This window comes from Apaloderma vittatum, unplaced genomic scaffold (assembly GCF_000703405.1).
Source record: "Apaloderma vittatum isolate BGI_N311 unplaced genomic scaffold, ASM70340v1 scaffold36663, whole genome shotgun sequence".
Taxonomy (NCBI): domain Eukaryota; kingdom Metazoa; phylum Chordata; class Aves; order Trogoniformes; family Trogonidae; genus Apaloderma; species Apaloderma vittatum.
Genome location: NW_009707044.1, coordinates 1 through 23,868, shown reverse-complemented (window position 1 = coordinate 23,868; position 23,868 = coordinate 1). Strand labels below are relative to the sequence as shown.

General features: G+C 43.8%; 1 protein-coding gene across 1 annotated transcript; it reads right to left on the bottom strand.

Moving 5' to 3' along the window:
- Positions 1-4,080: 4,080 nt before the first annotated feature.
- On the bottom strand, positions 4,081-23,864 carry FAM83F (family with sequence similarity 83, member F; the record flags this gene model as incomplete). Its single annotated transcript, XM_009866024.1, has 5 exons — positions 4,081-4,145; positions 9,655-10,367; positions 10,925-11,046; positions 19,806-19,973; positions 23,754-23,864. Coding segments are annotated over 5 exons (1,179 nt in total), but the record flags the coding sequence as incomplete, so codon positions are not given.
- Between the last annotated feature and the right edge of the window lie 4 nt (positions 23,865-23,868).

Genomic DNA, 23,868 nt, shown 5'->3' with positions numbered 1-23,868 from the left:
ATGAATTAGTCTTTCTCAAGGTACTCAAAGCCACGGGACACCGTGCTTGTGGGGAATTTAGCTGCCCACACACCTTTTAACAAGCACCACCAAACATTGCCCAAAGATGTTCCTGTGTTACACAGAAACCTGCTCTAATTCAGACAATGCAGGTTCTTGACAAACAAACAAGAAAAAAAACACAAGACAAAACTAAACCCAGGAACTAGCTGAGAAATTAAAAGCAACACCAATGAACAAACTATCTGAATGTAACATAGTAAAGAGTTTATTTTTTTGACTTAGAAAAAGTCTGCAGCATAATTCACTGGACACATATACATTAAACATACAAATTCATACCAAAAGAAACCCAGAAGGCACACATTCAGCCAAGAGCCTCATTCAGAATCACTCACCATTTCACAACAGAAAGAAAGAGCCATGAGCCCTAGCTTCATTACTCTCTGTCCAAAACAAGGACCACAAGTGTAGGCCCCCTGATACACCACACAGATCAGCAAACCTGGGCTGACAAGCCAAAGAATAAATGAGATCTGGAGAACAGGCACCCGTCTGGGATTGTCCGGGGTCAGGACACAAATGCCAAAGAGAGACAGTTTTGTTCTTTAAAACAGCAAAAGAACAACGAATGTCTCCCATCTTTCCTGCCCCCTTGGGAGGTTAGTGACTTGGTTGCAAGAGGCGGCATCTTGAGCAAGAACCAAATGATGGCTTAACTGAAGACTGCTGGAGATACTGCCGTACCTCCAGCCTCTGCCAACCATATTCCAAGAGAATTCACAACCACTGCTCCTTGTCTCTCTGCCCCCCAGCACCATCAACCACATTTTATCTGGAGAGTGATAGAGATTCACTTTACAGGTCACAGCCTCGGGTTTCTAGCATGCATCAAGAACCGCAGTTAGCAAAACTAGTCAAAATAAAAGCGGTCACCTCACCCAAACTCATATCTGTTGCCATAGGAGCAACTACATAGTCCAAGTTCAGCTGATTTTATCTCCAGGGAAGAACAAGTTCCACCGGAGCCTGAAACATCCACTCTGGATCAGCAAGGACGCATGCATCCCCAAAGAGTCACGCTGAGTTTAAGGAGCAGATTCCTATCATGCAAGGAAGCAAGTTTGCTTTCTCCAGTAATTAAACAGTGCGTGATAAGCCTAAAGGAATTCTACTAGCCCCTGGAGTCAAAGCATGAGACTCAACTTTCGTGACAGGGAAAAGAATTTAAAAACAACAAGTGAACGCTACCTTTCAGGAACTGGTGTGGCAACAAAACAGAAGGCAAACAGATGAGAGACTCTTTCTGGAAAGGAGATCCTGTTAGCTGACAAGGTTAAAGAAAAGTGCTCTCATATCTGTCACAGGAAAAAGAAAGTGAGGCACATTAATAAGTAAGCACAGAAAGAAAGGAAGGGCAAGTGAAATCAGCCTCTTGGGCTGCTTGTGAAGCCACTGCACCCAAGATGAAGCAACAAAGACATAAAACCAAAGAGACAGAGAGCTTCCTGGAAAACCTGACCATATATGTCATCAAGATACTAATTATTTAATTAACCTATTGCACAATTTAAAAAATAAATAAATATTTTAAGAGTCCGGGAGAACAAGGAAGCATCAGCTGACAATTTCCTTATCAGAACGAAAAGTGGAACAATGTTGGCCTGATAAATTTATCTCTGATCTTTGCTAACAAAGTGAAATAAATACAAGGGGAGAAAAAAAAATCTCTGGAGAATAACAAAAGTACGCTAAATCAAGTCATTTTAGTTAATCCTAGAAACATACAGTGAGGAGTCTTTGGCACATGAGCTGTGCACCTGAAGCCAACAGGATAACTCATGCATTAAGTTACTTCTGCACCGAAGTGATGGCATCATTTCCAACACCTCTTTTCTCCCATTAATAGGAACAACTGTATAAAACACTGCTGATAACAGGAGCTGACAGACCCAGCTGTAAAACTACAGCTTTTTCCCAAAAAGGCTATATAGAGTAGCACGCATTTAACCCACTGAGTGAGGATGAGAATATTTAGCAGAGGGCACAATACCTTTGGTATTTTAAGGTCTCAAGACATTCTATGGAGAGAACTCAGAGTAAGAGACCTGCTTGCCATTCAGATTGAATACTTTCAGGCAAGTCAGTTAATCGGTCAATCAATCAGTCACATTTTATCATCAACTGCAGACAGCTGTATCAGTATAACAACCCCTACTGCAACTCAGCAGCTGGAAGAGTCTTCAGAACAACTTGTTCATGTTGGGAGAGCAGCAGTTGCCTTTGTCGTGAATTCCTTGTGCAGTGAAAATTCCAGATGGTTTCTCTAAACAAAACAAAGGAAAACTAAACCTGTGTTTTTCTGATGTCAATAGAGAGACGCAAGTAGATATGCTAGTTTTCAAGTGTCTACTTACAATTAGGGTATTTCTTAGGTATCACAAGATACCTATTTCTTAGGTGTCACAAGAGGGCTTATTTATGACAGCAGAGTATATAATTTAGATGGCAAGAAGGCAGAGTGAAACATCAGTCCATACACTGAAGAAACAAAAACAACTCGCTTCTCCACTCTGTTAGTGGGTGGAACTGGAAAAGGGCCAGTGAACAAGTCAACAGAGGCGTCAAACAGGTCCCATATAATGAATAGCTGCACATACCATGAACCTGCAACTTTGAAAAAGTGATGACTGGGGGCATATATGATACAGGTCTGTAAAATCACAAGTGGCAAGGACACAAAGAACAGGGGTGATCGTTGCTACATCTGGCTGTTGAAGAATTAAGGTCACTCAATGAAATCATCAAGAACATTAAAACAGCCTGACAAAAGTTCTGTTTCATACCTCACCACAAACTCAGGATTCATTGCCACAGAACACTGTGGAGGCCCAAAGTAGAAAAGCAGTTTTAAAAAGGGACGAAGTGCATTCATTAAAGCCAGGTCCAGAACAAACTGCCAGCTCAGAAAGTCCATAGACTGCTGGAACGGTGTCAGAGAAAGATCTCTGTATACAAGCTTTATATTTTATGCTTCCATGATCACCTGTTACTGACTATCCTCAAAGACAGGATAGCAGACTAGATAGCCTTTGGTCTGATTGCACACAGTGCCTCTTATGGATCAAAGCTCCTGGTTTTGGCATGATTTAGAATTTGGAAAGGTTAACTTTGAAAAAAAAAAGGAACATTTGGAAAGCTTGTATGCTTCCTCTGCTTCCTCTTTCAACCCTCAAGGATATACTCCTTTAGGTTGAATGAATGGTAAATTATTGCTGAATTAGCAACAAACAGGATTTTGTACCATACCGAAGGCTGTATTATTGCTCCTAGATCCCGTCCAGTCACCCTTATAGGGTATCTCCCCCGAAACAGTCTCAACTGCAGGTTAAACATCCCCCCATATTCCTTTTTTTCTCTGTAGTACATTCTTCCTAAATCACTTTGTTTGACTGCTGTATTTATGACATGAAACGGTTAAGATACTAATCTGTTGGCCTCTGCTAGCTAAACCCTCCTCCCAGACCACTCATTTCTGTGTGGATGAGTGACAACAGGCATCTGCAGGAAGACTCCATGTGGACAACAGATTGCTATGCTGTCTGTAAATATGCTTATTTCACCCAGAATTCGCCACTTCGATTGGATTTAGCCTTCCAGCCAGTCAGACAAATACATTTCTGCAGTGCAGTAGAGTAAACAATGCAACACAGTGATTCTGAGTCTGTAGCTAGACAGACTGAAGTAGCAGCACAAGTAAGTCAGAAAATCTCCTGCATTTATCTGGACACAGAGTGAGCTCTGAGACCAGTCATCACAGTTGTTTTTATATATAAAATATATGTGCACATAGACATATGGACTAATACATTCATCATTAACCCTCATGTAAGGGACCAACTGTCCAAAGTCTATGCTTCACCCAGTAAATGCGCTTTAACTGGGAGTGCCATGTGCATCCAGGACCGTGCAGTGGTTTTACAGGGCACTGTGGGAGGACATGGCTGCAGGTTCAAAATTAATCAAGAGGTTACTGTTCCAGCTTGTTCAGTCTTCAGTTCTCCAGACAATACTTCCCCATCAAGATAACACACAAGCAGATTGTTTGTTTTTATCGCTCGTAGTGGAGTTTGGACTCAGGTTACGACCAATGAAAAGAAGTTAAAGTAATGTTAATGTTAAGTAAATAAGACCTGGACAAAGTTTGGACTTGCACTTCAATCCTCTCTCGTTATTTACTATATATCTTGTATTAGACCTACATTACTCTGCACTCTCTTGTGGTTTTATTTCCAACTACTGTGAAATGAAGAGACATTAAAGTAAGAGCAAATTCAGAGTATACTGTGGAAAGAAAACACCAGATAAGTATTTCCAGGTTTTGGCCTGTACCCAGGCCAGTTTAAGTGGTATTCTCAGGTCCCAGTTGGCACTGAAAAACAGACTGGCTATGACTTGGGTTGGAGGTTTTCCAAAGAGTGAAGTATGAAAAAAAAGTCAGGTCATCTCATCCCTTTGATCCCCGCACACATTCTCAGTAGAGGTGTTTTCACGTCCTGTTTTTAAAGATCTCAGGTGCCAGTATTTCCACCATTTCCTTTGTAAGACAAATCTTGAGGTCTCAAGGTCTCTCACTTAAGTAGTGGGCTGCCCAAAACTTTCATCATCTTTAGGTTTTTTTATTGCTTATTCTATGGATTTCTTCTACTCTCAGTATCTATACTTCCTGATGCTTGCACTGCTGTTTGATCTTCTTCATTAAAGCCAGCTGTTGGTCTGGATGCCATAGTGTATTTTTTTCAAGCACGGTACTAAAATCATGGGATCATGGAACAGTTTTGGTTGGGAGATCAAGATCATCAAGGCCAACCTTTTCCTAGCCCTATCAACATCTCTAAACCATGTCCCTCAGCACAACATCTACTCATCTCTTAAACACCTCCAGGGACGGTGACTCAACCACCTCCCTGGTGGGCAGCCTGTTCCAATGGCTGACAACTCTTTCAGTAAAGAAATTCTTCCTAATATCTGAACTGAACCTCCTCTGGTGCAACTTAAAGCCATTTCCCTCTGTCTTATCACTTGGCACCAGGGAGAACAAACCAACCCCCACCTCGCTACAACCTCCTTTCAAGTTGTTGTAGAGAGTGATAAGGTCTCCCCTCAGTCTCCTCTTCTCCAGGCTAAACAGTCCCAGATCCCTCAGCTGTTCCTCATACGACACATGCTCAAATCCTTTACCAGCTTGGTAGCCTGCCTCTGTACCCTCTCCAGCACCTTAATGTCCCTCTTGTAGTGAGGGGCCCAAAATTGGACACAATACTTGAGGTGCAGCCTCACCAAAGCTGAGTACAGGGGTGTGATCACCTCCCTGCTCCTGCTGACAACACCATTCCTGATACGGTCCAGGATGCCATTGGCCTTCTTGGCCACCTGGGCACACTGCTAAAGAGAAGTATGTTTGCAGAGACTGTTACAAGGAGGGGAGCTTGGCTGTGCTCTGAGCCCAGTGAGGCTTACACCACCTACAGCCCAGGGCAGCACGTTCTGACAGGAGCTGCCATGTGGCTCACAGTCACTCCCAGCAAGGTCAGACCCCACTCACACATTGGTGTAGATGGAAGTTATATGTCTGTCTCCCAAGTGTTTGGAGCCAGTGGCCAGTACAGAGGCAGAACAGGGAGGGAAAACTGCCACAGGTCCTGGTGACATACTACTGAGAAGTCTCAGCTTTGCTAAGACGAGGAAGCTTTCAACCCAAGCACTGCCTCTGAACTGGGCATCAAGCAAGTAATTTTTCATGTCACTCTCTTGCTTGTGTGTATTTGATCAATGTTTTCCTCACCCACAGGTAATGGGGAAAGGAAGAGCTCTCTCCTCTCCTCCTTCTCTCCACCTTCTTTCCCCTTGCAACTTCATGATATCCATGCAGGAGGCTGTACTGCAACCTGCCTCACTTTTGTGGCTGCTCTGTATGCTACTGCCTCCTCCCCACATCTCCCCATGGCATTTCATTCTACCTCCTGTCCTCTCTTTGACCCAGTGTGTCTATTACTACTGAGTTTATCATTACTCCCATCTCCTCACCACTCCTGTTTCCCCTCCCTGTTTGTATCACATTTAAGACCCTCATGTTTACTTTCAAAAGCATCTGTGCTCCTCTGCTTAATCTCAACTCCCAACTTCTTTATTCTTCTCTCTTTCTACTCCTATCTTTTGAGCTTTTCCTAGAGATCCTGCTACGATTAGAGCAAACACTCAACCTGAATATACCCAACAATGTTCCCCTCTTCCTCTTTAGAAAAAAGGCTGAAAATCTCAGTTACCACCCGTCAATGATCCCACTTTGCTGGAAAACACTGGCAATAACCTAGCAGCTACTTCTGAGGTATCATAGTGCCCACTGTAAATCCTGTTTCTTGTTGCTAGAAGTACCTAAAAGTGAAACACAAAATCCTGCAAGTAAGTACACATGTTCTGTAACCAGCACACGTGAGGAGAGAAGGACATTGTATGGAGCAACTCAGGAGAGCATCCCTGTCTGAACAAGCCCACTTTGCTTCTGGCAGGGGACAAAATAAAACAAAGAAGCCTGTGCCTTCCAAAGGCACAACAGCTTTCAAACCCTTGCAGAATTTCCCAGAAACTGAACACAGATGCCAGTGTCTTTGCTGATCACAGTCTGCCCAGCAGCACCTTAAAATTAACAAGATTCTGGTCGGGTTCAGAGCTGCTGCTGTTGTGTTTCTAAGCAGGCAAGAGTGAAATTCAAAAGTTTTGTCAATTTGATGATGTGGTTTAAGAAAGCCTTGTAAGACTTCATGCTGTGTGCTAGGAAAACACCTCAGGGTGTTAATTTGGACACTTAGTTTGGAACACTACAATCTGCAGCCCTTCTATCTTCCAGTCTCCCAGTTCTGACTTGTAGGTATCCTTTTCTAGCCAGTAAATACTGAGTCAGATTTTCAGACTGTCACAGAAGACACTTTCATCACTTCCCTTCCCAGTTCAGATTCTCTTCATCACCATTTGCACTTACAAGACTGAACTTGACCTTTAGCCTGCTTGAATAATGCCTTTCAATTACTCTGTGAGCTACTTGGTGTATAGATCTGGTCTCTCTATGCATTTACAAGGTGGGATATGTCTCTGTGGCACTACAGAATTAATAGTGACTTTGGAGGATGTGTGCACAGGCAAGCCCACAGGGCTTAAGTGTGCTGTTTAATCTTTACAAAAGGTAAGGGCAGCTATTTCAAACTGTGAAGCTCTGAATAATTGCATCCTAACCTGACTGCATATCAAGCACCTTCTCCCTCCTTCATTTCCACTTCTTACCTCCTTTTTGTCACCTGGAGTATCACAGCATCAGTTTTCACTAGACCTGCTCAAAGACAAACTTTTAAAACTAAGTTAGTCGTACAGTTACCCAAGAACAAAGCGCCTCCTGTTTTTATCTTGAAGCTGGAACTCTAAACCATGTTAAAGAATTTTTTATTAAATCCTAATGAAGCAGGTGCTACTGATCAAATAGCTACAGGATCTTCTGGGTAACTAATTATTTTCCTCTTTCTTAAGAGTCTCTGTCCTAATGTGCTCTCTACATCTGTTCACACACTTTAGGACCATTAGACTAGTGAAGCTCTCTCTCAAGAACAGTGATTCAATTCAAAAGCAACACACAAGCAGTGATCTTCCTCCATCCTTTTACAACAACAGATGACCTAAGTCTACTTACACCATACTTCAAAAGCTGTGTATTCTCCCATTGCCACCATGAATAGGCATTCTCAATTTGCATAAAACAAAAAAATTCCTTGCATGGACTGCTTGGAAAGACTTCTCAGGCCAGGAAGAGTACAGCGGGAAGGTGTGTATGCTGGCCCTCTGCACCTTCTCTACACCTGTTCTCAATTCTTCCTGTCCCTTTATTGAAAGGGGTGGCAGCCCTCAGAAAGTAGCAGTGGCAAGAAATAAAACTTGAATGTAATAGCACGGTAGTGTCTTTGTGGAAACTGCCCAGACCGAGCATCAGGCTGTCTGGCCCAGATCCACTGTGTTAAAAGAAACAGGGACATACCTGCTGCCCTGACTGTGTGATGCCCCAGAAGGACGCAGCCCCGCACTGTTCGACTAGAGACCTCGGCGCCTTGTTTGCCTTAATCTGGGCCTAATTTCATCGCGACATTGCGGGCAGGGCGGGCCGCCTGCTTTAAAAGAGCTGACGGCGAGAAATGCAGGGGGATCCGTGGTACCGCGAAGTGCTGACAGATCAGAGATGACACAATTCTCTGCTTCCGTCACTAGAGGGTAGTGCAAGCCCTCGGGTCCATCCCTCCGAGGGACGTGCACACACATCTCTCCATAGGACTTGACGGATTTTGTTTTTTCTGTCTCTGCAGAACGGGGCCCGGCAGCACGTACTGTCTGTGTTCATGACACACAGTGATTTGGAGAGAGGACCTCTTTAGACAAGGGTTTACTTCTGCCTCTCTAAATGCCAAATGCGCATCCTAAAATGGGTCTACTATAGTCTTAAATAAATGATCCATGCCTTTTTGCAGCTCCTCTCTCTTGTGTCCATTTGACATTTTTGAGTCTGCCCTGCATTTGGCCGGAAATATTTCTAAAAAACCTAATTAATCATTGCTGTTGACCTTCCCAATACCTTGCTTTTCTTTTTGGTCTCAGAAGAATATCTTTCCATTTCACTTCATGGCAGTGTCAAGGGAACTCAAGTCTTTCTACGCCTGCATTTTGCATTCATCAGAGCACAGAATGGCTCTGGCCAGACAAGGCAAGGAGACATTTTCTCCCTGGAACTAGTTTATTTTTCTGCTGGCAGGGACTGTATTGAGATCCAGGACAGCTCACTGAGAGAGTAAGACAACCAGGTTGAATAGTCCATAGACTTATTTCAATCTGACAAAGTATCTAAAACATTGGGAAGTTAGCTATAAACCCAGAAACTGGAAGAAATCTTTATCATTTTTGTCTTCAACTGGATAAAGCCTTGGAAGGACTTAGTGAAAATATCAATCACATGTTAGCAAAGAAAGAAGAGTTGCGATCAAGTAGTTCTCTACAGCTTCTGTTTTTGTGACCTTCTCACCTATTTCAGAAGGTGATAAAGGAGCAAATTCAAAAGACTTCCATCCACTCCTTGCCCGCTCACCTCAATATGAAGACATTTTTCTCTCTTCCCCACCAGTAAACACACCCAAATAAGCCCAAATGAGGAAAGGAAGGGTTACACTGAAAATCAGTCTGCACCCTGCTAGCCACTGCAGCAGTGAACGTAGCGCTGCCGTTGTTAGGGCAGTGCACTTCACGAATTGCACACACAACCTGCTTTACACAAAGAGACATTCACCTTCCTCTCCCTTTGTCCTATACCTGCTTGCTGAGAAGCATGAGAAAAATATTTGCATGAGAAGTACCAACTTTACAGTAAGACTGCCATTAAATTGCCTTCAGCTTACATTGCCTGTATCATTTAATACTACTTCTAGACTTCTTTGATCCCACTCATTCTAATACAGGGGAAATAACAGGATCTACTCACAGGTGCCTGTACTGAGTGAGTTTGCATCAATCAGCCAAACACAGAACAAGGAACACAGAAGCAGAATGTGCTAGTAGAAGAGGTTTTACCTGAGATGCCTCCAGTGCTCCGAACACTGGCATGGCCAATGCTGAGCTGCTCATATTCCAGTTTCATGTTCCCAAGGTCTTCCCCTGAGTGTCCTTCACTGGCAAAAGAATTCGCCTCGATGCTTGAGCCTGGAGACCGTTTGGCCTTGCGACTGAAAAGCCCACTGGCAAATCGCTTTCCTTGCTTTGAATTGGCTTGTACATCTTCTTTCTTCACATCACGAATAGACTCTCTAGATTTGGATTTATTTTTCAGGTCCATATGGAGCCGGGAGAACAGTTTCTGAGGGCTCCGATTGAGCTTGTTCAAGTTTTCCAGAGGGGGATCAATTTCTGGTAACTCTTGCTCCAGTGTGACTAAGTCATTCAGAAACTGATTTAACCGTTTCTTTGACTCGCTTGTTTCCTCCTTTTCCATGTTCCCCTGATAATCTTGCCTGTGTCGTGAAGCCCAGAGCATCATATCACCACGGGTTGCCCCTGCCACTAAACCATACTTGGGGTTAATGAACTTCCGAGCCACAGTGGAGGAATGAAAGCCTGGCTTTCCAATTCCAAGAAGGAATGGGTTAGCGATACCCAGTTCCTTGTAGAAATTAACTTCCTCCGAGATGGCATAGAGCTCACGAAACTCAATATCAAACATCTCCACGTGCTGTCCTGTCAAGACGAGCAGGATGTTTCTGTCAATGTGGGATGAACTCCATGTGAAGCTAAGAGTAGGAAACAGAACCAATATTAGATTTTGGGGTGCATGCTTGACCCAACCCACTTAAAAATATCTAAGACACTACATGGAAATATGTAGCATTATGCCATTTGCCCATACATCCTTGCCAAGATAGGTCAAGATAGATACGTGAAGCTCTTTATTATTGTTCATTACGCAGGCAGACCAGATCTGGAAGAAAAGACCGTAAAACTTTGAAGGGCAGTTTATTCTTTTAAAAAAGCACCGCTGCATTAGCAAGAGTCTCCAGACTGAAAACCTCACTGAAGAGAACTGAGCACAGTGGCTGGTGGGGAGTCCTTGCAGGCCACCGCCTGATGCAGTGTGGAACTATCTCTAGCCCACTGAAATAGTCCATGAGCATGTTCTGTTCTCTCAGAGCAGCTTGTGCTCTATGCCACCTTCTCTGTCATCCCACCCCAATTTCTACAGATGATACACAGATTACAAAGGCTGGAATAAAAAGAAGATTCTTAATCAAAGCCACAAGCCATTCTTTAAACAAAGAATGTAGCTTTGACTTAAGCAAGAGTGACCCACCTGTATGATCCAGTGGCCACCTTTTCACCATCCACCATCAGGAATCGGGATGCCAGTGTGCCTCTGATCTTCCCTGCTGGCATGTAGAACCCAACTCCTGTCACAGAACGTATGCGGATATTCTACCAGGGAGATGAAAAGACAAAATGTCACAATAAGTAGGGCAGAGAATTAGATAATTGCCAGCTCCAAGTCTTAACATGTCACTCACATTATCTCACAGATTCTGGGACTACAGCTTATTTTGTATCAGCCACCAGAAATCAGAAGGGCCACAGAAAGGAAAGCATAGTGCCATTAAGACCAGTTGTCATCCCCTGCTTACACAAGTCACTCCCCTCCATCAGTTTCTAGCCCTGTCCGATGGGTCAGCATCTTTGTAACCCTGCCTGCTGTCAAAACCAAATAATCCTCCACCTCCAGGCCTGCGCTGTAGCTCACAAGGCCCAGCTCAGTTCAGGGGAATGAATCAGAGGAAGCTCTGAGTCATGTCTGCACTCTCTGAATCCTGATTCCTATTCCATGGCACTTGTGAGCTCTTCTTCAGGTTGCATTAGCAGGACCACAAAACCAAGGAACTTCGCAATATCTGTGCAATGCAAAAGAGACGGTTACTTGGAGGGTAATATATGAGACACGTCTCTCTCAAGATTCTTTTTGTGCTTGTATTCTGATTCCCAACAGCACGTGGCTTGACAAAACTGGGCAAATTTGAAGACTTGACAATTTAACTATTACAGAAGTGTCATGGGTTTGAGTCTGGTGGGGTTTCTTGTAAAAGTGGGGGTAGACTCATGGAAAACTTCAAGAGCCTCCACCACCTCCAGGCAGGAGTCGGATCTGCCTCTGGCCATGGCCAGGCCAATAAGTGCTTCTTTGATCAAGGTATTTAAGAGGCAACCCCATTGTTCTACTTCTCTCTTTTGGTTTTGTCTTATTTTGAGCTGTCCTGTCCTGAAGTGATCTGAGGCCCTGAGGGACTCATGAGGAGGAAGAGGATTGCCTCCCTTGAGGTGGACACCACGCGGCAGGAAGGAGAGACTTCGAGAAGCCCTCTTTCTCAAGGAGGAGCTGCCATGGACAATGAGTAATGGCCAGATGGACTGCACCCGCACCCCATCCCCTGCCTCCCTTGCACTGATGGAGGTGGGGAGGAGGTAGCTGGGAAGACGGGAGGGGTGGGAACAAAGTGTATTTAACATCAGGTTGTATTTATTGATGTATTCCTCTCACTATCCTACTTCGTAAATGGTGGTGGTGAATTAAATCTGTTTTTCTCCCCAAGTCACTCTGGTTCTTTACCCACCATCTTAAATGTTAGATTACTACTCTCCCTATCCTTAATCTCAAAACCCTGAGCCTTTTTAGTTGAATTATCTCCCTCCACATCACGGGGAAGGAGTGAACTGGAGACTGTGTGGTTTTTTGTCCCAGTCATCTTGAACCATGACAGGAAGAGAGGTGAAAACAATTCTATTGAGCAAAAGCTAGATGTTTCCCATCTGTTACAACAAAAGAGAAGCCTGACTATAATTTTGCTAAGAACCCCAAAGTTACAGTGTCCACCCAGACTCCTCACCATTCAACAGAGAGCAAAAAAAAAACACTGACTTTTTTTGGAAGGAAAGGAGTAGGATGTCTCTATTGATGCCCTGAATAGATCAGCAAAGAATTTCTGAAGAGAAAGGAAATACTTTTCATTAAATGAATGGAAGTAGTTAGAAAAAGATAGTACTTCTCCCCAAACCTCCCATCTCACACCTTTTGGTCAGCAAGCCTACAAGTAATAAAAAAAAAGCACTACCAGTCACAGAGAAAACACAGATTTAAGGTTACATGATTTTCAACAACAGATGTGTTCCTGCACTTACTATAAAAATATATTTGCTGTATAAGAATACACTGGGCTGACTGTTACTCTGCTTATGGGTCCTGGCTGCATGAGGCTGAACTGCCAAACTGTCTTAACATGAAGCAGCCCCCACCCCCCAAAACCTAAATGCATTGGTTGTCAGTGTAAGTTTAGAGCAAATTATCTTGTCACTCTGACACACAGATTTAGACCCTTTTCTTCGTTCTACCATCTGTTTCTGTAAAAATTCTTTAATGACAAAAAGCGAAAAGGTGGTGTGTTCTGGAGTAATAAAGCCATCGCTGGGAGTCAGATAGTCCCAAGTGTAATCACAGTTGTGACACTATTCCTGGTGATGTTCTGGGAAAGTCAATCCACCTTTGCCTCATCCTCCCCATCTGCAGAGCGGGAGAGTCATGAGGAGTTGGCTAATGCTAGCATAGCCTCAGATCCCACAAAGCGCTAAGTCCTGTTATTCTAAACTCACTATCAGCTTAAATATTGACAGGCTATAGAAATCAGCCTACAGGAATCAGTGATCTTAAGAATGCAGATTTCTTTCAGAAAACATTCTTCTGAATATAACTCTCACCTCTTGAATCTGCTCTTATTTTCCCCATTTGTACTGCAGTGGCAGTACAAATTCTGACTAACAGTAACTGATGATACTACAATTTTGCATTCACCTATTGCTTGGTCTGTCTGGAGTCCTGTGTGGGCATTAGCTAATTAATGCTCCCAACACTGCTGAAAGTATTATTACCCTATTTTAAAGATGAAGAGCCTGAGAGAGAAAAAGATGAAGTGACTTGCCCAGGGCCTAGCAGTGAGTCATATGTGTGGGATGCTGAATGCAGGTTGGGTAGAGCACAGGAGAAAGGCTGCCCTTTCCAGTATTTGGAATAACATTTGTAGCTGGCTGGCTGATCACCTGAAATAATTGTTTTTCTTTGCTGAGTGAGGCTGGATGAGGGATTTGCCGTATCACGGAATATTGACTGCAAGTGTCAAGAAAGACCTCCGGTCTTCAAATCAGTCAACATCTCTGACGTGTCATGTGCCTTTGCAAATCAAGAAGTATCAGCCTGTGTGAGCAGAAAGTTTCTTAGCATGCAGCGAGCGTGGATTTTATCGTGTTTGTATGGTTCCACTTTCTTTTGGTGGAATGAAAGCACATTTGAATTTCTGCAGTAACTGAGCTACACATAACGCTTAGAAAGGCACAGGAGGGATAGAACCAAACAGCTGAATACATAAACCTCCTTGAACAAAGTAGGCACAGGAGTGCATAAATACATCTTGAAATGCAGAAAAAACAAGCACAAAGTCATATAAACATCAAGTCACTTAACAGGTTATTTGTATAATGTTTTCTGCCTTGAAGGATCTTGGAGCATTTGTAGACTGATGTATCAAGCTGCACAGAGGAGCCTGGGTTCTCACACTGAAGACTACACAACAGTAAAAGAGGAAAGACAAATATAAATGAGGTGAGATTGCAGCTATTTTTGGCGAACACTAGTGTTACAGCAGTAACAAATAATTCGGGTGGAGTACCAGCTAGTTAACCAGATAGAAGTGACCCCTGCAGATCTGTGTTCTTGTAGAAGCCTGATTAAGGTTTGTCATGTCCTGGGTTATGAAAGCTGCACTTTGCATTAAATTTCCACATTTCCTTTACATAGGCTTGCATCACTTCTCATCACAAGCAGTGACTAATGTGCCCCCCGGCAGCAACTTAGTACAGACTGGCAACAGTCAAGCCTGACAGAGCATCCTAATACAAACAGTGAAGGAATCAGTCTTTCTTGCTGTATTGTGACACACTTAAACCTCACTCTGAATCCACAGGAAGTTAAATTAGACCCATCTTACAAAGTCAGCTATAGGATGCGTTGTGACTGACACTTAGTTGTCACTTGGCAGACCTGGCAGTACTGCTCCCACACTGGGGTTGAGGTGGGGGGGCGTACACAAGCCAGACCCAAAAGGGAAGTGTTCTAAGTACTTCCACCTGGGAATCCCGTGTGTACCTTGACTCTTAGAACAACCCCGGATATATATGTTGCAAAGCAAGCAGAGGGGTTTATTTCAAGTTGGGTTGGATGGCATGAAAGACCTCTTTAAACAGATGTAAAACAGATTAAGGAGAGGTAAAAGACAAAAGTGGTAGCTGATAGATGACAGTGACTCAACAGTCCCTTACACTGACTGTGTTTTTCAAAATATGAGATCCCCTTTCTGCTATCCCTGAAAAAATCGGATCCCTTCAGTCAATAGAATCTGTTAGGGTAGCTCCCATCCTTTGCTTTCTTGTACTACTCCTTCACCTGAGCACACGGCTGAGGGGGTATCCCAGATGCCTGTTATTTCTTGCTTTAAAATCCTAGATGGAGGTACCACAGAAAGAAGGGGGAAAGAGGAAGAGAGGCATGGGATTCATGTGGACAGGATTACAGTAACAGCAGTAAAGGATTTTTTCTTATTCACAGCCTGGGAGATTCTAATTTCTGGTGATCAGACCTCCAGGTCAGAGAGAGGGGTGGTAAGTGCTCATCCTAGACAGGGACACAAAAGTGACCTCAATCTGAAAGCAGCCACCAAGCAATGCTGGGAAATAGTGAGGACTTATCCTATATGTTTGCCCTGAACAGTTTTGGAAAAGGCATGCTTGTTGGCAATAAAGTAGAACTTGCAGGTAATCAAGCAAAATAGGATGGAGTGCAGCTATCTTGAACTGGCCTGCCAAGGTTGTTACTAGGGATTACTTATCTGGGTGTTTGCAAAAAACAGAACCTTGTAAGCCCCCATTTTCAAAAGGTCACAAGCAGCCTAGAAGAATTATTTAACAGATAGTTAAAAAACCAACAGCACCACATCACATTACATTCAGCTTTTCCCTCAGGTTAGAAATTGATGAGGAAAGACAAATACTGAAATAAAAATCCAAAAATTTCTCAGGCAAAAACTTTTAAGATTTCCTGGAGTGAATGAAAGAACTCCTTACATGCTGGGAAAACTAATGTAAAAATTAACATGAAGGTGAACTTCCTGCAGGTAACTCATTCCCTGGGCTTGACTAGCACTCTAGGTGAACTCCCTGTCTTTGAGCAGGAGGGTCTGTTATTGGGGTCTTAGTTCACAGAAGCATGGGGGTAAAGAAAACTCATCTAAAAAATGATGAGAACACTCACGCTCTGGTCAACAAAAAGAAGACTTTTCTGTGGGGCTATGGATTTTGTATCTATGAGAACTTTGATTCAGTGTGGTCTCTGAAGAACACTCTGTGTCAAATGTAGCAGAAGTCTGGCAAATCATGTCCTGTAGGCTCAGGAAGCCGTATGACTCATACACACGCTCCTACTAACATCCCAAGATGAATGTGCCAGTGAACAAATTTAAACGCATTTCCAGTGATCTCTGGCCTTCAGACAAAAATTGAGGTTTTCTCATTTCATGCTTGGAGCCAGTAAAGAACTTTTTGTCTTTGCAGAGTGAGGTTCTGTCTTCCTACAGCAGCTTCCCTCCCATGAGACTGTCAGCAGATCATGATACCTTGCCATCTCAAAATGATACAATAGCCAGGAATTTTGTGAAAACGCTCAGCATTGGGGCAAAACCCTGTGTTAACAGTAAATCCCCCTGTATTAGGAGCGTTGAAGAATTCACTCTGCATCGGATGAACAGGGTGATGGAAAAAAAGAGGGTGGGAAATGCAGAAGAGTCTGAGCATCTGGTGATGATGGAAGACAGAATAAGCATCCTGACCCTGCAGCAATGACAGCCCATGGTAGTGTGTCATCTCTCTCGCTTTCCCTGGGTTCAGAACTCGCCTCTAAACTTTAAAGTTCCATCCCACATAGCTGCAATGTTCTGAGAAAAAAAAGCCATCCTGTAAATCTTGCCCAAGCTTTCCAAAGGAAAAGGTGGGAAGAAGAGCATGAAAGAAGAGTATGCAATTCCTTTGCTGACAAAAGTGTGGCCCACTGGTGAAAATCTTTTGAAAGAGGGCAAAATGGTTACACAAAAAGACAGTGTAAGAAGAGATTGCTGAAAATCTGTAGAAGAAACTCAGACATCAAAGAGGATATCAGGAAAAGATGTCATAAATAAGAAATGCATGAATGATAGAGCTAACTGCACTAGAGTTTCTTGCTCTTCCTCAGCAATTCCAACATGCTCCGTGACCAAGCAATGCAGGACAATATGATTCTGCCTGAACCAAATCGGAGGCCCAGCTTGCTTTAAATCTGAGTCTTCAACACTAAAAGTTCGAAGCAACTGTTGATACGTTACATCAGTGAGGTGAGGGTAGTGGGAGTCCTCAAGGGTAGTGGGAGTCCTCAAGGGGAAACCTTACACTTGCTTCAGGTTCCTTGGGTATCTAAAGCCTGGTGCGGGGGGAATCACTGTGTGATGACTTCTGCCATACTGACACCAGCACAGATAAACCCAAGGCAGCCTTGGGCAGGATACCAAGAGGACATCTTCCTTGAGAGGCCAATGACCTGTTTGCCCTTACAGGAAGACTCTTTCCAGTCCTTCCATTGTACCACAGACAGGAATAAGTTGCATTTACCTTCACAAGATTAATGAAAGCCTTAGCCATGCCAGGAAAGGAATACAACAATCTTCAGGGGAATTTAAGATAGTGCATGAGATAGCTGGGAAAAAGGGGAAAAGGTTCAAGGGCAGCTGTTCTGGTTTGAACTGGGACAGAGCTAATTTTACTTCTTAGGAGCTAGAATAGCACCATGTTTTGGATTCAGTATGAGAAGAATGTTGATAATATAGTGATGTTTTCAGTTGTTGCTAGGAAATCAAGGACTTTCAAACTTCTTTTGGTTTCCTAGTGTGCAGGTGCTCAAGGAGCTGGGAGGAAGCGTGGCCAGGACACCTGATCCAAACTAGCCAAAGGGATATTCCATGCCATGGGGCGTCATGCTCAGTACGTAAACTGGGGGGACTTGACTGGGATGGGCCAATCACTGCTCAGGCATCCATCAGCAGGTGGTGAGCAATTGCCTTGTGCATCACTTTTCTTTTCTTGGGTTTTATTTCTCCTTCTTTTAATTACATTCATTTTTACAATAATAACACTTTTAAAAAAAAATTATTTATTAAACTGTTCTTATCATGACCCATGAGTTTTGCTTTTTTTCCCCAATTCTCTTCCCCATCCCACTGGGAGCAGGGCGAAGCAAGTGAGGACCTGCGCGGTGCTTAGTTGCTGGCTGGTGTTAAACCACAACAGCAGCACTCTCTGGGCTAGAGCTCTGCAGAAGAGTGAAGGTCAAGGAAGCATGTTAAAAAGTTATTCTCAGTGGACCTCCTTCAGCTCAGCTTGTATTTGGGACATATTTTAGCTGAAGGAGTCCATGAAAAATGTAGCAAGGGCTGCTGGGAGAGAAAGGAAGTACAGAAGGGACACAGAAGAGTTTTTTCCCTGCTTTTGATGGCCTCAGTTTGAACCTCATCACTTTGGAAAGGGTAACACAGCTAGGCTGCTGCAGGATCTAGTCACTTCTGTAGCATATCACTGTGACGATTGGTTTTGGAGTGTAAAGTCTGTGTCGATACCTATGGAGAAAAGAGGTAAGAGGAAGAGCAGAAAGGGACTGCTTATTGTTTAAAGATGGAGAAGGCAGACAGAAGGGATCTCACCTCTCCAATAGCATTAAAACTTCTTCTGAGATGCCAGGGCATCTTTTCATTCACTCCAGCCGGGAGCTGAAATATGCAGTACTGAAGGCATCTTTTGTGCACGTGATGACACAGTGAGAAAAGTACTGGGAGACAGATATCAGAGAAAATGGAACTACTGTTGTGATTTCAGAGATTTGTACCAGAGAGACTCGAGCCTAGGCCACAAAATACCCCTGAAGCTTGAAACAGGTCTATTATAATGATGTCTGTGTCTTGCTTTCAAAGACACTAGAGGAAAAAAACTTCCATCCCTGTTTTGGAGAAAGATGAGAAAGGTTCTCAGCTGGATGTCTTTTTTGACGAAGTTCAGAAACTCAGAGTAGACTGCTAGTTCACAGGAGCGCTGTTCAGATATACGCAAGTCATTTTAATCCAGACTTAAGATGGTTCTCCTAAAATAGTTAATATGAACCTCTATAACCTTCAGAGCTTTTTGAGTTTTGGTGGTGTTTTTTAAAAAAAACTATTGATTGAGTAGTTATGGCAGATCTGCCCTTCCTCCAGGCAAAAAAAAAGCATTTTTTTTTATTTTTGCCACTGCTCAAAAGAAGAGTTGGTTCACATGAGGGGTGCACCTGGCACCCCACATGTTGTTTCCAACCTAAGAAATTTTCAGCATTCTGAAAAAGTCGGTAGCAGGGACAGCAACTAAAAAACACGAAAAAAAGTAAGGGATACAACACTAAGTACAAACAGAAAGGATTCCAGTCTGTATATAATGGAATGAGATCCTACTGAGGCTGCTTCTGCTAGCCAAGCTAGGCTGACTGCTCTGCTGTGCTGCATGTACGATATGAGGGCATACTCTGACATGGAACTGGGGAGCAGCTACGCTTCTCAAACGCTTACATTCTCAGGCAAAGGAGAACTACAAGTTTGTTCACTCCCAGGTGATCAGTGCCGGGCAGGAGAGCCTTGATTTCACAGAGTATATATGTCCTATAGCTGTGATCCTTGCAGACAACAACTCAAAGAGCTACTCTGGACTCTAGTTCAAATCCTTGCATGGGAGAGCCACAGGAATTTACTCAGACAGTTTTCTTCCCAAACAGGAATTTTCAGGTCGCAAGAGCCAAGAAAATACATAGACCTCTGTCTCAGGTGAAAGATCCAAACCTTCAAATCTTTCCTTTCTCGTTCCTTCTGTGTTATCAAGCCACTCCCTATTCCCTCTGTGTTCCACCAACCCTTGTCTAAGCACTGTGGTGTGATTTGCTGGGAGGAAGAGACGTGTTTGCCTGTCCAAGTGAGTTCCAGGATTCATTACAACTGAAAAAGGCCACTGACCTGCAGGAGATAATGGTTCAGTATTGAGTATCTTACCCGGATCTGCAGGTCACTGAGGTCAAGGCTTCTGCACATTTCCAGGAAGAGCTTCACACCCTCCTCATCTAAGATTATATAGACTGGGATCCAGCGCTTATATGCTGCATCAACAATATCGCGAAAGATATCCCGGTCTGTAAATACATCCATGACCACTGCAATAATCTGGAAACAAGAAGACAGTAGACAAACAACTGAATAAAACATTAGGAATTGAATGGGTGGCCCCTCACAGTGGTGCAAAATAAAGCAGAACACCGATACCAGAATACAGAGGAGAAGGACACAGGGGAGACGGGGATTTACATGCCCAAGCACTACCAGTCGTGTAATTTTCTGGCTTGGCTCCTGCTGCACTTTGGAAAGAACTTAATAAATGTCTTTGAAAGTTCTAGGGGAAGATGGCTTATTTCAGCAGCCTGAGGAATGCCAGAATCAAATACACAGTCTTCCCTCTATATTGTGAAATTTTCATTGCCTCTGTAAGTATGCGCTTAAATAAAGAAGAACACTGAAAATAGATTGAAAAAGAAGAGTGAAAAACACAGCTCTAACACTTAATCAGAATGTGAGTAACAGAAGAATGAATGTGCAGGGGAATCAGGGCCTGAATCCTCAGTCATAGTGCATAGTGCAGACAACAAGAAACCTATTTTCCTTTTTCCCAGTTCCTTGTGAGAAGTTTGTTCTCAGGGCTGGCTTCTCAGGAAATGTCTTATGGACCTCAAACATAAACACCTTCTATCTGTCAGGAAAGGACTAGGGTGTGTGTTCAAGGCTTGGAAGAAAAATGATTGTTCCCTCTCTTCACATCTACATTTTCTCCGGTATAAAACTAATCCCTCTTTCCAGGCATAGATTTTACATAAAACCAAAAAGTTGCATTGACAGGACGGACAAGCCTGAACATTCACAGGATGAGTAACAACAAAACCAAAAAGCAACCTGATCTAGTAGAAGGTGTCCCTGCCCATCAGATCTTTAAGGTCCCTTCCAACCCAAACGATTCTCTGGCCAACTTTAACCCTGATCTTACATGTTTTCTATTTCTCTCCCTTTCAGTAACTTTCACACCATTAGAAGTATCATCTCACTTTTCTGCCTGATAGAGCTATTCTCCCCAACATTTGGAAGGTTATGAATGATGAAAATTACTGTTTTCCTAGTCCTGCTGGGAAATATCAACTTGCCAGGTCAGAACTTTCATGTTGACAGTATGCTGGGAATACAGGTGCCAAAACTTTAATTCCCCGGGCACTGGGGTCACAGTGACAAGCCAAGCTGTGCTGGGAATGGCACATACAGGTGTTTCACTGGAGCTGAAGACTGGTTGGAATGGCAGGATTTTTCTCCACTTTAAGTTTGGAAGAGGTGCATCTCAAGTTGCAGGAGCCCCCTATGGAAGGGGGAATAATTCTCATCAGAGACCTCTTTCCTTTGAAAAATGCCCATGAACAAATTGCTCCTGGGAAACTAATGCCACAGTAAATGTCCCCTACTGTGTTCGCGGAGTCTCTGCTTGTAGAGCCAACAACAACCAACACATCTGCTCCAGCAGGCTCCTTCTGTCAACAGGGCTTACATAAGCTTTTCATTGTTAGAAAAAGAAAAAAAGAGCTGACATCGCGTTGATGTTCATCATCAACTTGTAGGTTTCCTGACACAGGTAAACTACAATAGAGCCACATTATACTAAGTCCCTCAATAACTTCTGCTAGGCAGAACTGGGCCTGCCTTCGTTCTCACTTCCCAGTGCAAAGCAGCTAGATGCAGGGAATGTGACCAGAACCTCTGAGAATCAAAATACAGTGAACTTGTGCTACTTTATTCCTCAACAACTCCATACACAGGCAGATTATAATTAAAGGTATGAAGAGTTTGTGCATTAATTCGGGCCTGTTATGCTCACTCTCCCCTCTACACACTGTGGTATGGATGTAGTTACTCAGGAGCAAGCATGCCAGATAATTTTCGTTTGAAGTAAGAACATTCACATAGGAAACTGATCAAGAATAGACAGCAGAAGTGTGAATTTGTTTTCTTTCCATCCCTTTCATTTGCAATGAGGCCAATGACTGCAGAAATTACACCAATGACTGCATAAATTACACCACGTCCTGGGCAAACCACTAATTGTCAGTACTGGCCTTGCAATATGAAGGGATGGTTCCCTCCAGGCTTTGGGGCCCTGAGTCACTTCAGGCTTCTTTGCAAGTCTGTGGACTAAACCCATGAAAACTGCAGTCCTGTACAAAAAGGAGACGAGCTCCCTTGCAGGTGGCGCTTCTGAGCCAGCAAAATGTGCACTGGGCAACCCCAGCTGTTATGTTTTCTCAAACATAACTGGTGATCTGTCAGGATTACCTACGAGCATTTCCAAACACAGCAAGTCAAAGCATGAGTGTCTACCCCACAAGAGGTTTTCCCCATTGCTCTACGTATCCTATGGATAATAAACTTATCTATAGGGCCCATAGGCGTGCCTAGCTCTTCACAGGCATTTTGAAGATTGGCAAGCATTAACTTGCCAATCTCACTGTGCCAAGGTAGCTTCATTAACATATGTTTGTAAAACACTGATGATAAGCCACCCACAGACATGTGCCACATATTACTAGCATCTGCTTAGACCCCTCTCAAAAAAAAACAAATGCAGCTAAACCCCCACCCTCATCTGCTGAACAGAGAGCTGCTACCTGGAGACCTTTTTTGCCAAGGCCAGCTCAGCTGAACACAATAGGCATAGTTATCTGTGAAAAGAACCATTAAACACTCAAATGGCTGTTAAATATGAAACCACCTTTGGGCTGGGAGGGGCATGGTTCTTCCAGTCGAGTGAAAAAATAAAAATCTACAAGGGAATTAATTTTAGGTGCTAGGCACATGTATCAAAAAGAGCAAAGTTTCCCAGTCTTTGCACGGTCTGCAGAGGTATTTGTAGCAGTGCAGAGAGGATGTGAAGTTGCTTTAAATTGGAGTGTAAAGATTTCACAACTTGTGGCTCCTCTGTACAACTGACCACATCAGTCACTGGACAGGATTATGGGGTGTGCAAGTATTTCTGTGAGCAGGGAGCTGAGGAGATCCTCCACTGAATTAATGCCTCTCTATAAAGTTTTCTGTTTCCCAGCAGATTTGGTTTTAACAAGTCTGCCAAAGGTGTGTGTATAGTGTGTGCTGGGAGTGGGGGAAGCAGGTGGAGGAGGAAATAACTGCTGAATTAAAAAGCTGAAAAAGGAGAAAGTAGCAAGACTAAGAGCAGGAATTATGCTGTTATCCCCTTTCCCTGGGGGCGATGTCAGCTCTGAAGGTGATCATTCTGAGTGGTCTTTCCCACCCCTAGAAAAACCTCATCATCGCCCCTACCTATTCAAGGCAAGCTCTCATAGCATCAGGGACAGTTTGTTTTCTTGCCAGAGGAGCCCTGTCACCACTAACAGACCTTCACAGTCAGAAAGAAATAGGAGGAGCAGCTGCATATTGTCTGGACTCTGGCTGCTTGCAGTGCAGGCTGGATTGTGCTGAGGCCACAAAAAATAAACCCCCAAAAACACCACCCTGTAAAGAAAGTCATCGCCCTGTGTTAGACTAGGGATACCTGCACGTACAGGAGGGGTGGCTGTAACAGCATCACAACCTGCCTTCTCTTGAGCCTGGGAATCACACTGAGACCACAGGCAGAAAACCCTGGTAGGGGGTGAAGGGGCAGGGGGATGCTGTTTAACTCCATCCCAGCCATCAGCCTTGGCAAACCAAAACGCGACAGGCAAAAAAAACCTCAGGGAAAACCCTGCCTGGTGGACACCCAGCAGCTGGAGGGCCAACACGTCCCTGCCAGACTCTCGCTTCCCTTCCACCCTACGTGTCCCCCACTGCCAGAGCCAGGCCCTCTGCCCAGGTGTGAGGGTGGGCAGGGGTGGCCCATCGAGGGCGTCTGGGCCCTACCTTCTGCGCTTGCTGGATCATCTCCCGCACCACCTCCTTCAGGTGCGGCGCGCTCTCCTCCTTGCGGGGGTGCGTGAAGAGGACCACCCGGCTGATGCCCCGGTAGAAGGTCTTG